Source organism: Canis aureus, chromosome 24 (genome assembly GCF_053574225.1).
Source record: "Canis aureus isolate CA01 chromosome 24, VMU_Caureus_v.1.0, whole genome shotgun sequence".
In the NCBI taxonomy this organism is placed as follows: Eukaryota; Metazoa; Chordata; class Mammalia; order Carnivora; family Canidae; genus Canis; species Canis aureus.
Window position 1 is genome coordinate 31,079,692 of NC_135634.1, and position 12,598 is coordinate 31,092,289.

The 12,598-nt window shown below is 52.2% G+C and overlaps 1 protein-coding gene across 3 annotated transcripts in view; it reads right to left on the reverse strand.

Moving 5' to 3' along the window:
• Window positions 1-7,502, reverse strand: part of LOC144295994 (L-gulonolactone oxidase) — a 31,959-nt gene extending 24,457 nt beyond the window's left edge. Inside the window, exons 1-4 of one of the 3 annotated variants that reach the window (XM_077868750.1) lie at window positions 7,298-7,502; window positions 6,348-6,449; window positions 3,816-3,941; window positions 1,767-1,861 (exon numbers count right to left, since the gene is read on the reverse strand). In XM_077868750.1, the coding sequence (XP_077724876.1) occupies window positions 1,767-1,861; window positions 3,816-3,941; window positions 6,348-6,449; window positions 7,298-7,462 (488 nt within the window). In that variant the 5' untranslated portion in view covers window positions 7,463-7,502. The remainder of the gene's footprint in view (window positions 1-1,766; window positions 1,862-3,815; window positions 3,942-6,347; window positions 6,450-7,297) is intronic. The other 2 variants (XM_077868749.1, XM_077868748.1) reach the window with 2 other exon arrangements.
• Between the last annotated feature and the right edge of the window lie 5,096 nt (window positions 7,503-12,598).

Here is a 12,598-nt window from a genome sequence, read left to right on the forward strand (position 1 = left end):
GCGGACGCTGACTGAGCAGTCATGTGGGGCGGCTTTAACTCGTCCAGGCCTCCGAGGCCCCTGCTCTCAGACCCGTCTTCTAGGCCTGAGGCCCAGACGGGCCAAGGAACTGGGCGAACAGTGGGAATGAGGTCGAAGCAGCAAGATTTGCACCTCGGCCATCTGCCTCTGGAGCTGGGGTCTACACCATGCTGCTGTCCGGCCTCCTCTGGTTCACCATGTGGTGGAGTGTTCCAGAACTTTCCAGCTGTGTGGCCTTGGTAAGCCACTTTGCCTCAGACCCCGGTTTCCTCATCTGTAAACAGGCTTATATCCCTCACCTGTCAAGCACCCAGCATGCGGCCTGCCTCAGCTCTCTGGTCTTGCCCCTTCAGCCCCCCCAGCCGCAGGTACCCCTGGAGTGCCCACAGCATCCTCGGAGCTGTCCACCCAGGCTCCCCTCCGCCGATACACAGGATAGGACACCCTAACTCCCTCTGAGTGGCAGAAGGGCCCCATGCAGACAGCCACTTGAGGACTGGGTCCCCAGGCTGGGGACGGAGACGCACCATGAACGGGGCACAGAGATGCTTCAGAGTCCAGAAGCTGATGCCCATAGTCAATAGGACATGTCTCTTCCTGTCATCATTGGCCACAGGTTCTGTCCCACTATCTGCTCACAGGCCCCTGTATGCCTGGCACGCTCTCCCCCTCCTGGCCTTTCACTCATGCTGTTCCCTCTGCCTGAATCCCTTCTCTCCTCTTGTTCTCTGGTTTATGCCTGGTCATCTTTAGGACTCAATCCAGGGGCCCCTCCTGCAGGCTCCCTGATTCCTATCCTCGCACTCGTCCCCCTGTCTTCCAGGGCTGAACCTGGGGCCCCCTGAGAGCCCCAAAGGGCCCTGAACACTTCTCTGACATTGAACCTAGCGTCCTTTATTATGCTTATCATTTTGTGTGTTAGTCTGCTCCTTGCAAGGTGCTCCTTGGGGTTTTATTCATCCCTGCCTCTTGAGGGCCTACACATGGTAGTCTCCTCACAAATGTTGGAGTTGCCATGATCTTTGGAGAAGCAGGAACAGGATAGGATAGGTTTCCAGAGTGAAAATGTGTAGCACTGCCCCAGGGCCTGTGGTAAGAGAGCTAAGGCAAATGGACCCCCCACACTTGAAAACAAACCACAGGCTTCCATGGGTGCAGTTTCCAGCTGCAAAGAGATATCCAAGTCCAATATCCAAAACACCTGTCACATCTTTTTCCAATGGTTGATATTCTACAGTTAGACATTCAATCCTTTGGCTGTATTTGACACCTGTTTCGATGGAAATCCTCTGATATTAAACTGAGCAGTCCCTGACACCACGTTTGGATAGAGAGATGAATACAGACAGAGATAGGATACCAGCAAGTCCTGCAGCTCAATCAGCATGCTCTTCCGTCCCACCGTGCTTATTCTGCAGACCCTTCTGTCTGGGTCTGTGCAGTTGTTTATTGCAAGTTTTAAGAAAAATTTAACCATTGTTTTCCTGCCCCTTTACAAGACTGGTACTAAAGACTTGACCCATCTCTGGCCTATTTCTTTCTATTATCACACAATAGTCCCTGAACTCGTGGGGGACAGGGAGACAAGTACTCCATGGGGGAAGAACAAGGGTCCAGAGAAAGGGAGGGGGTGCACCCTGGGAAGCATTTCTCTGTCTCCCATCAGATCCTTGAGTGTCCAGCCGGGGCCAGGAGAGGGTAGTGAGCAGTGTTAGCCCCCCAGGAAAGGGAGAGGTGGTTCTTACTTGGACAAGGCCAGGCTGTGCTTGCCCAGCTGTGGGTGCAGGTCAGCCAGGAGGATGCCGGCCTCCACAGTCACCTGCTTCTTCTCTGTGTCCACCTGCAAGAGACCAGCACAGGTGGTGGTGGTGGGGAGGCTATAACCCAGTCCCCACCCAACAGTCATACTGCCACGAATATGAACCTGTCTGTCCCAGCCTGTGATCAGCTCAAGCCACCACTTGCTGCAGGCAGCTGAAGAGGGTGTGGGCAGGCCCTGGATCTGCTGGAGTTCTGGGAATACAGCCGTCCCCCCTTATCTACAGGGGATACATTCCAAGACTGCCCCAGTGGATGCCTGAAACCACAGATAACACTGAACTTTATATATACTATGGTTTTTTTCTATATACACATACCTATGATAAAGTTTAGATATTGTGCACAGAAAGTAACAACCCTAACTAAAAATAAACTAGAACAATTATAACAATATACTGTCACAGGGGATCCCTGGGTGGCTCAGCAGTTTAGCGCCTGCCTTCGGCTCAGGACACAATCCTGGAGTCCCGAGATTGAGTCCTACATCAGGCTCCCTGCATGGGGCCTGCTTCTCCCTCTGCCTGTGTCTCTGCCTCTCTCTCTCTCTCTCTCATGAATAAATAAATAAAATCTTTAGAAAAAAACCAAAAAAAAAAAAAAACCAATATACTGTCACAAAAGTTACATGAACTCTCTCTTAAGATTTCTTACTGTACTGTGCTCAGCCTCTTTTCGTCTCATAAGGATGTGGGATGATAAAATGCCTACGTGATGAGATGAAGTGAGGTGAAGGACTTAGGAGTTGTGACATAGGATTAGGCTGTTGACCATCTGATAATGTCAGAAAGAGGATCATTTGCTTTCTGATGGTGGTTGACCCCCAGAGCAAAACCACAGATAAGGGGTTGGGGGCTAGGGTATTCTCTGTAACCCCTTCTTCTCACAAGAGAGGGAGATGAGGAGCAGGGAAGAGAAGGGGTTCGCCCCAACTGCACTCTCCCCAAACCCCACCCTGCCTAGACCAGGAAGGTGGGATTCCCAGAGCCGCACAAAGTCACCAACTGACAAGGATCTAATCCTATAGGGGCTTGATTTTGCTAGATGGGAGTCCAGATTCCCCACTTATTCTCCCCCGGGGAGGTCTGAGGCAAAGACTGAGGACTGGAAGAGGACAGGAGGCTCCTGCCCTGTGTGAGAAGAGGCACTAGAAGATCCCTGGCAGCGCAGGGAGGTAGGAGCAGATTCTCTCCTTTCACAGGAAGGAGACTGTTGGAGCCCAATCCTCACTAATTAGCAATCAGAGCTCATTACTGCTGTGACTTGATATCTTGACCAGAGCATTTTCTACACAATGGAGACTGTCAGCCTGAGCAAAGAAGGAAATAATAGAGAGAAGAACCCCAGAACCTCTGCTAGCAGGGCTGGGTGGACAGGAGGTTATTTGGCAAAACTAGAGCTCAAAGGAGCTGGCCCTGTCGGGTGAGGAGTCTTCCTAACATGCGGGCACCTGTCTGGCCTCTGCTCCCTGGCCGGTGCCTGCGGGGGGCACTCACCGAGCATGGGCTGAATTGCATGGACAGGGCTGGGGTCAGATTCCTGCGATGGTGCCCAGCTCTGCTACTGATCGGCCGTGTAACCCTAGGCAAGGCACTCATCCTCTCTGATCCTGTCCCCCCTTATGTAAAACCAGTGAAGTGTAAGTCCTCCTGGATTTGTGATTGTGAGTCCATCTTTGGGGGGCTGACCTGCCATTCTTGTTCGGGAGTAGAGAGGAGGCCCATCCTCTCAGTGGCCACAAGGAGGTATACACACCTGCCCAGAAGTGTGGGCAGGCCCAGGGCTCTGTGAAGGGGTGATCATGAGCGGGTCAGAAACAGGGTGGGGGGTGCGGTTGGGGGCTGTCACTTTGGACTCAGGGACAGGGAGGGGATCAGGCCTGAGGGCAAAAATTAAGGCCCCTGGGGTCTGGGATAGAGGCTGAGGTTGCTGGGCCTAAGAATAGCAGAGGTGGGGGGAGCCGAGGCTCTGAGTACCTGGAGAACCCGGTTCATCTTGCCCATGTGGATCATGAAGCCATCCGTGCAGGCGATGTCGGAGGGTGAGTGGCCACCGCCCACCACCTTCACCCGCTTGTTCTGCTGCCTGGCCAGGGCCAGCACCTGCCAAGGTAAAGCCAGCGTCAGGCCCAGCTCGGGGGTGTCTTGGTGAGGTGGCCAGAGACCTTGCAGGACCTGCAGGGGGGTGGGCGGCCCAGGCTTTGCGCCCCCCCCAACACCCACCAGGCTTCCAAGGCCCCGGGCTGGCTGGAGGCTGCTGTGCAGTCCACTCTGGGAAAGAGAGCTGGAGTGCAGGGCCGGGAGGTGAACGGGATGGAGAACCAAGGAATCATCCTGGGTGGATGGGGGGTTCCTGTGTGCTCTCCCCACCTCAGCTGGAGGCTCTTCTATGGGCACATCTGATCACTCTCTTCCCCAACACGAAAGCTTTCAAGGGCACCCCAGTGCCTTCAGAATAAGGTTCCAACTCCTCCTCTTGGCCTACCCGGGCTCAGCTGCCTCCCAAGTTGGAATGAAGGCTCCTGGGGGTGACAGTGGCTTAATTTGACTTGGTACCTGTGTCTACCCCAGCCCCAGCCCCACGAGTCTCTAGTGATCACTGAATGAATACATAAACACATGGTCTCACTTAAATGAACGGATTCCCTTTCACCTGCATGTCCCTGCTCAAAAACCTCACATCTGGTCCACGGAACACTCGTCGTACAATAGGTACCACAAGGGGTTCGATGAGGAAGTGAGATGGGGAAGGGCTCGTCTTCACTAGTTCCTTTCTCTACCCACCGTGCCTGTGGCACGTTCCACACTATAGGCTCTAAAACAATGAAGTCTGTTTAACACCATCTTGCATGAGCCCCCTTGACCACACAACCTAGATTTAGGACCCTGCTAGCCCTCCAGGGAAATGTCAGCCTGCGGTGGCCTCAGCCTGCTAGGAATTCAGTTGTGTAGGTCAACACAGCTTAGGAACGGCCTTGACATACGGCCCTATCGGCATACCTCCAGCTTTTCCCTCAGCTCAGAAGGAAGCCAGTTACCTCGGCATTCAAGGCCCTCTGATCCCACCCTCCCAACCTTCCTCTTCTGCCCTCGGTCCACTCATCCCCTCCAGGCATGTCTGTACCCACCCCTGATCCCTCTGCTGACTCCCCAGGCATGCTCCTCACTTCCCCCTTGTTGGCAGTGGGGTTCCCCGTAAGTGGAGCTCTTATTCATTCTCCTGGGCCCCAGCTTTGAATCAGACAATCCCTGTGTGAATCCTGGCTCTGATCCTTATTAATGTGGGAGATTACAAAGCCTCTATTAGCCTCAGTTTACTCAGCTGTGAAACAGAATAATTGTAGGTGATTATAAATTTGCAATAAGGAAACAAACAAGGAGCGGAGACAGAGAACACTGGGCCATACTGCAGATGAGGTGGTCTGGGAATCCACTGAGGAGCTCATCTTTACCCTGAGACTGGAAGGATGACAAGGAGTTAGTCCTGTGAAAAGTGAAGGTACAGGCATTCCTGGCGGTGGGAATAGCAAGTGCAAAGGCCCTGAGGTAGGAAAAGGTTTGATTTGCCTAATGCACCAAGGGTGAACCAAAGCCAGGTGATACATGGCATTGGGAGTCAAGCTAGGGTTTTATTCCACAATAGGGAGCCTCTAAAGGGCTTTAAGCAGGAGAGTAGCCCAACCCAACTTATATTTTAAGACGACTACTTTTACTGATGAGGAAATTTCATTCCAAGGAAGTAAAAATTGAATCAGGGAGACCCAGGACAAGGCCACCGCAGGTCATGGTGGGTGAGGAAGAGATGGACTGGGCATGGAAAGTGGCAGCCCTGCTGAAGAGAAAGAGATGGATTCTGGAAATTTCTGGGGCCAGGCTTGCTGATGTTAGATAAGAGTAAAGAAAAGAGGGACACCTGGGTGGCTCAGAGGTTGAACGTCTGCCTTTGGCTCAGGGCGTGACCCCAGGGTCCTGGGATCGAATCCCGCATCGGGCTCCCTGCAGGGAGCCTGCTTCTCCCTCTGCCTCTGTCTCTGCCTCTCTCTCTCTCTCTGTGTCTCATGAATAAATAAATAAAATCTTTTTTTAAAAAAGGGGGTAGAGAAAAGACAGTGACCACTTCCTGGCTTCCAGTTTGAGTGACCAGGTGCCCGATGCAGAGACAGGGATAGAAAGACATTGAAGTCAGAAACCAAAGAGCCCCGGAACACTGGGAATGGAGTTCGGGGGGTGTCGGTCTGTGATGCCCGAGACCCCCAAGGAGGCAGTCGCCGGCAGCTCTGCGCCCCGAGCAGAGGCCTGAGCTGCAAGTGAAAGGCTGGCGGTCATTGGTGGCACAGTGTGTTGTAACCCGGAGCTGCAGCAGGGGAGGTGGGGGCCAGGAGCCCGGAGCGCAGCCGCCTTCGTGGGGCTCTCCCCTGGCCAGCGATCCTGGGAAGGGGGTGCGTCTTGGGGGGTGGGGGGGTTCCTAGCCCAGCAAGTCCCCGCTCCCTGCCCTGGAGGGACACTCACCTCTCTGACCTCCTCCACGGACGTGGGCTGGAAGTACATTTCTGGGCAGCAGCCATAGGTCCTGGCCCAGTTCTGGAACTTGACTCCTTTGTACCCGTGGACCTGCGAGGGGCGAAGAGCCGGGTGGCCAGGGCTGAGGCCGCCGTGGGCTGGGAGGCTGCGGCCAGGGCGCGGAGCCAGGCTGCTCGCCCGGTCACGGTCACCGCTCAGGGCCCGGGGGGAGGTGGAACGCGTCGGCGGCTCTGAAGCTGAGCAGCTACGTGCAGGGCTTTTCTCCCTGGACCCCTCGCGGCCACGGGGGCGGATGGCACGGGAAACCGTGTGTCCCTTCTTAGTAGAAGGGACGGGGTCGGGGGCGGAGGCTGAGAGGGCAGGCCTCAGGGCGCCTGGCCCCTGCTCTGTCTGGGGCACCTCTTGGGGGGTGACTGGGGAAGGGGTGGCCTGAGCTGGCCTGGTGGCCCAGAGGCCTTGGAGCTGGCTCTCACCTCTCCCACCAGGCTCCTCCTGCCAGGGAGGGCCAGGTCTGGGAGACTCCACGGCAGCCGTCCCGGCCTCGAAGCCCAAGCAGGGAGCCCCAGGGAGAAGCCTGTGTATCGAGCACTGTACTGAGATCCTCTATATATCACACCTTATTTAGACCTTATAATAATGCCGAGAAAGCGGTAACATTATTGCCCTTTTCAGGAGCAGAAAGCAAAGCTCAGAGAGGTGAAGTAACTTCCCCAAGCACACACAGCAATCAAGTGAAGACACTGGAGTCCAACCCGGACTTTCACCTCCCAAGCTTTCCCCAACACCCCAGTGCCACCCCTAAAGCCTCAAGTCCAATTCAAGAGGGTCCCCATGGCCTCCCCCCTGCAGCCCCAGACCTGACTTAATTTTGTCCTCCCCTGCCTGGTTCATGGGCGCAACCTGGACGCAGCCTGCCGGGCTGTGCGGCGTTAGCCTACCATGGCTCCAGGGGTGGGTCGGTGGCCTTGGCTGACTGTGGCTTCCTCAGGGACAGAGCACTGGGCAGCGGGCTGCAGGGACGAGGTGGAGCGAGGGCCCCGGAGCACACAGCACGGGAGCACAGTGACCTCCCTCTGCTCAGGGCTGACTCTGATGTACCGCATACCCCGAGGGGCTTTGGGCCCTGGCAAAGGTGGGTAAACAGTGTTGCGACAAGCTCCACCCATACAAACAGCAGCTCAGGCCTGCCCCCTGCCTCGGGGGCCTTCTCAGGCAGAAGGTGGAAGAGCAGAGTTTAAGAGGTAGCGGCTCTGTTCCGGAAGTGTCTTGCACTCTGACCCCAACCCCAACACCCCGCTGCTTCAGAACTGGGTCCTTGGTTCCATAGGTCAGGGGAGGCTATGATGTGGGGGGCTTGTGGGGGTCTTAACGTAGGGCCTCCCTTGGTGCCTGCTTGCAGGAGGGCACACGTGGCACGCCACATGGAATGGAATCTGCACCTGTGCTAGTTAGCCCACTTGTCAGACTTGGGGGATGGGTACAGGAAGCCAGCCATCACTCTAGGAGACAGGACATGGGTGGGGGGTGGGGGGTTGGGGGAGGGGAGAAAAGGGACACTCAGCCCAGGCAGAGTCTTCTAGCAGCGGCCTTCCCTTCCCTAGGCTTTAGGGCAGACAGAGCTGGTTCCTTATCTATACTTTTTGCCTGATAACACTTGAGGGCCTCGTTTTCCTCCTCGATAGTGTTGGGGGCACATTTGCCTAATTCTCTGGGTCCATCGAAAGGTTAGAGCTGCTGGATGAGGAGCATGGGGACACAACAGGAACTTGGAAATGGCCCCAAGCTCTTGCATCTGCCCCAGCTGTGAGCTGGCTGGCCGCAGGATTCTGGGGACTCTACTGTCTTACTGCCAACCCTTAGCTAGTGTCTGGCACAGAGCCAGTGTCCAAAGCACATTTGTGCAATGAACAAACAAATCAGTCATTGAGCATCTCGGCTTCTCAGATCTCTCCAAGCAGGAAGCATGAGCAACAGCCCTGGGGTTTGAGAGGAGGAAAGGCTGGGCTGCTGGAGCGGAACTGGGGGTCTGAGAAGCAGAAAAAAAGTCCTGGAAGGGGGGTGGGGTGTCAGAGTCCCACCTGTATCCCCCAAACCAGGATTCCTGCCAAGCAGTCGAGGGCACGTGTGTGAATGGTACCCCCGGCCCAGATGCAAATGTCCCTGTGCAAGATGAGGGTGGCGGCTGTGTGCTCCTCCCAGGGAGGGCCGGCTCCGGAGGCACTGCGTTTTATGGCAACTCAGCAGCTGGGTCATAGAGAGAGGAGTCCTGGGACCACGGGAAGGAGCTGACTTTGTGGGAAGGGCCCTATTATAGGCTGAACCCTGTTCCTCCCAAATTCCTGTGGTGAAGCCTTAACCCCCAGCACCTTTAGAATGTGACTGTACTTGGAGATAAGGCCTCTAAAGAGATAATTAAGGGACGCCTGGGTGGCTCAGCTGTTAAGGGTCTGCCTTTGACTCAAGGAGTGATCCCGGGGTCCTGGGAATCGAGTCCCACATCAGGCTCTCTGCATGGAGCCTGCTTCTCCCTCTGCCTATGTCTCTGCGTCTCTCTCTCTCTCGCTCTGTGTCTCTCATGAATAAATAAATAAAATCTTAAAAAAAGAGAGAGAGATAATTAAGTTAAAATGAGGTCATTAGGACGGGCCCTGATCTAATGCGACTAGTGTCCTGAGAAGAAGAGGACAGTAGAACACAGGCACGTAGCAGGAAGGCCATGTGGGCGCTCTGGAAAAGGCAGCCGTCTGCTGGCCTAGGAGAGAGGCCTCAGGAGAACCCAGCTGCGCTGACCGCTTGATCTCGGACTTCCAGCCTCTGGAACCGTGAGGACATAAATCTCTGCTGCTGAAGCCACTCAGTCTGTGGTACTTTGTTAAGGCAGCCCCTGCAAATTAATGCACAGAGTCTACAAGCTCCTGAGGCTGGGGTCCCCCCACCCCCCGAGGCCTTCACGAGAGAGAAAAGCAGGACCTGGCTCTCACCTCTGAGCCTGTTTCACTTGGGCTGTTCCTGATAGAAGAGGCAGTGCCTGTGCACTCCACTGCTGCTGGCTCCGCTGTCAGAGGGGTGTGGGGGGCGTGGTGGGGGTGGAATCTCCCCGTAGAACCTCAGCTTCCCTGCCTGGGAAAGCAGGGCTTGGTGAGGGACACAGGGGGTGGGGGTGGAGGCCTTGGGACTCAAGGGTGGAGAAAGCACCTGGTTGGCTATTGTTCCAAAGGCCTGGAAGGAGGTCCGGGAACTGTAGCCAACTGATGGGGTGAGTATCAAGCCGGAGGGGGGACAGGTGGGTTAGGGATGAGGGGAGCCCGAGGGTTAGCATGGTGTTACCCCTGATAAATAACTTATTTCCCACTCATCCTTAAGGTTTGTCCCTACAATTTCAGGCCAAGTATGTCCTGCTCCCACCCACCCTGAATGCCCCATTCAACCACAGTCAAGACTCAAGGTTTCTCCTTTTGGTGAATGCATTCTGTGCTGACACATTCTGGAAGCCAGGTGCTGTGGGGTGCAGGTAGGCTGGCTGTACCTCAGAACTGCCCCAGGGGCTCCTATCTCTCCCCTGCTGAGATTTCCCAGAGCCTGGGGAATCATGCAGTTTTCTTTCTTCACCTCTTGCGACTGCCCTTGGATGGAAGGCTTTTTCCCCTACCCCCACAAGCCAGTCACATCAATCTTATAAACTGCCTTTATTGAGAAACATAAAATGACATGAATATAAAAATCAGCAAAAACACTGTGTATCAGTTAATTCAATCTGTTGTTGCCACCATCTCATGGTTGAGGTTGATAATTTATTGCTTATTTCCTCTTGCCTGAAGGGCTCAGCTAGTTCAATAATTGCTGAGTCTTATTTTTTTTCAAACATTTGTTGGCAAGGGAAATTAATGTAACTGTTTCAATGGTCACTGAAGCTTGTTTTTTGACCTTTTCTCCACTCATACTTGTTAATCAATCAGAATGAGCTCCTTAATATAAAATCTGTATGTGGTAACGTAACACTTCTCTGAAGTAATGTGAACACTTGGAAGTGTGTTTAATGATTTCTCATCTGTAGATATTACTTCTTTGTCCCATTCATTCTCTTTAAAATGTAATGTAGGGCATAAAGTTCGCTCAATACATAAGACAAAGAGGGATGGCACTAATGTCCTCTGTGTCTCAGGATTCTTTTTCCACCTGAATCCAGGATAATTAATGGAGAGAAGGACCAAATATCCATCTCCTCAATCTATTCAACTGGCAAAAAAGGCTATTGTTTGGGGCATGGAGGTGGTTTCCTCTGGACTTTTCTAACTCTGATTTACAAAAACCAAGAATTGTTTCTGTCTTTGAGATTCTGACATAAGTCAGATAGTCACCCCTAATCTCCAGTGCTGATACATTCTGTCCCATTCTGGGGGGGGGGTGGTTTGGCATGAACATCATGAAAAAGAGTGATGAACTGCATAAGAAACCCACATTAGGTCTTATCCAAGGCCTTTTAGACTTGCAAGTTATTTTTTAATTGATTTAAAATGAGTTTACAACCCATGGAATGGGAGAAAATATTGTAAATCATTTATCTTATAAGGGATTGATATCCACAATATATAAAGAACTCCTACAACTCAACATGAAAACAAACATGGATTAAAATGGGGCAAGGACTTGAATAGCCATTTCTCCAGAGGAGATATACAAATGGCCAACAAGCACATGAAAAGATGCTCAACATCACTAAGTATTAGGGAAATGCAAATCAAAACTACAGAGAGATACCACTTCACACCCATGAAGATGGCTATTCTCAAAAACTCAGAAAATAGCAAGTGTTGGTGAAAAAAAAAATAAACCCTTTGCATCACTGATGGGAATGTAAAATGGTGCAGCTACCCTTTAAAAACAGTCTAGTGAGTTCTCAAAAAATTAAACACAGAATTATCATATGATCTGGCAATTCCACCTCTGGGTATTCACTCAGAAGAACTGAAAGCAGAGACTCGAAGATATTTGTACACCATATTCATAGCAGCATTATTCACAATAGCCAAAAGGTAGAAGTAACTCAAGTGTCAACCCATGGATGAAGAGATAAGCAAAATGTGGCAAATCCATACAATGGAATATTATTCATCCTTCAAAAGGAAGGAATACCTAACACAGGCTACAACAACATAAATGAGCCTCAAGGATTTTATAGTAAGTGAAATAAGCCAATCAACGAAAGACAACTATTGTATGATTCCACTTACAGGAATTAGCTAGAATAGTCAAATTCATAGACTGAAAGTAGAATGGGGGTTGCTGTGCATTGGGGAGAGGGAGAATGAGGAGTTGGTGTTTAATGGGAGTCTTAATAAGAGTCCTTTTTTTTTTTTTTACAATTTATTTATTTGTTTTAATATTTATTTACTTGAGAAAGAGAGAACACAAGTAGGGGGAGCAGAAGAGGGAGAAGCAGGCTTCCCACTTAGCAGGGCACCTGACGTGGGCCTCAATCCCAAGACCCCGGGAACATGACCTGAGCTTAAGGCAGATGCTTAACCAACTGAGCCACCCGGGCGCCCCTATTTATCTATTTTAAAGTAGGTTCCATGCCCAACATGGGGCTTGAACTGATGACCCTGAGATCAAGAGTTGCACGCTCTACTGACTGAGCCAGCCAGGTGCCCCAAGAGTCTTGTTCCATCAAGGTTCGGTATGGTTGACATAGTCATGCAATTGGCCATCCAATTGGCCAATTGGCGATTCTCTGATTCATTCAGCAAAAATCTAATGAGCATCTATAAAATGTCAGGCATCTGCTGCTGGATTAGCATCGAGAACAAATCAGCTAGACAGTCAATCTCACGGGCCTTTCAGGCTCGTGGGGCAGACAGTTAACAATTGGGTGGAGTAGAAATGTCTACAACCATGAAGAACATATGTTATCATTTGTGGCTAGATGGATTCCTTTGAACAGTGTAATTAAAACTAAATGAGAAATTCACAGCCTCATGCCCACTGTCCACATTCAGGTGCTCAGGCCATATGCACGTGTGGGAGCATACTGCCTGGACGGCAGGAAGAGGGCACATGGCTTACATGTGGCTGCTGGCTTCTCCATCTGATGGCACAGAACAGACCATATCATCTCAGAAAGTTCCACTGGACAGTGCTGGTCTAGATCATGCTGTGCCCCGTAGACCCAAGAGCAGAGGGAAACATGTTCACTCAAAGGCGACAGACAATCCTTCCTCCCAGAACACAAACACCAGTAC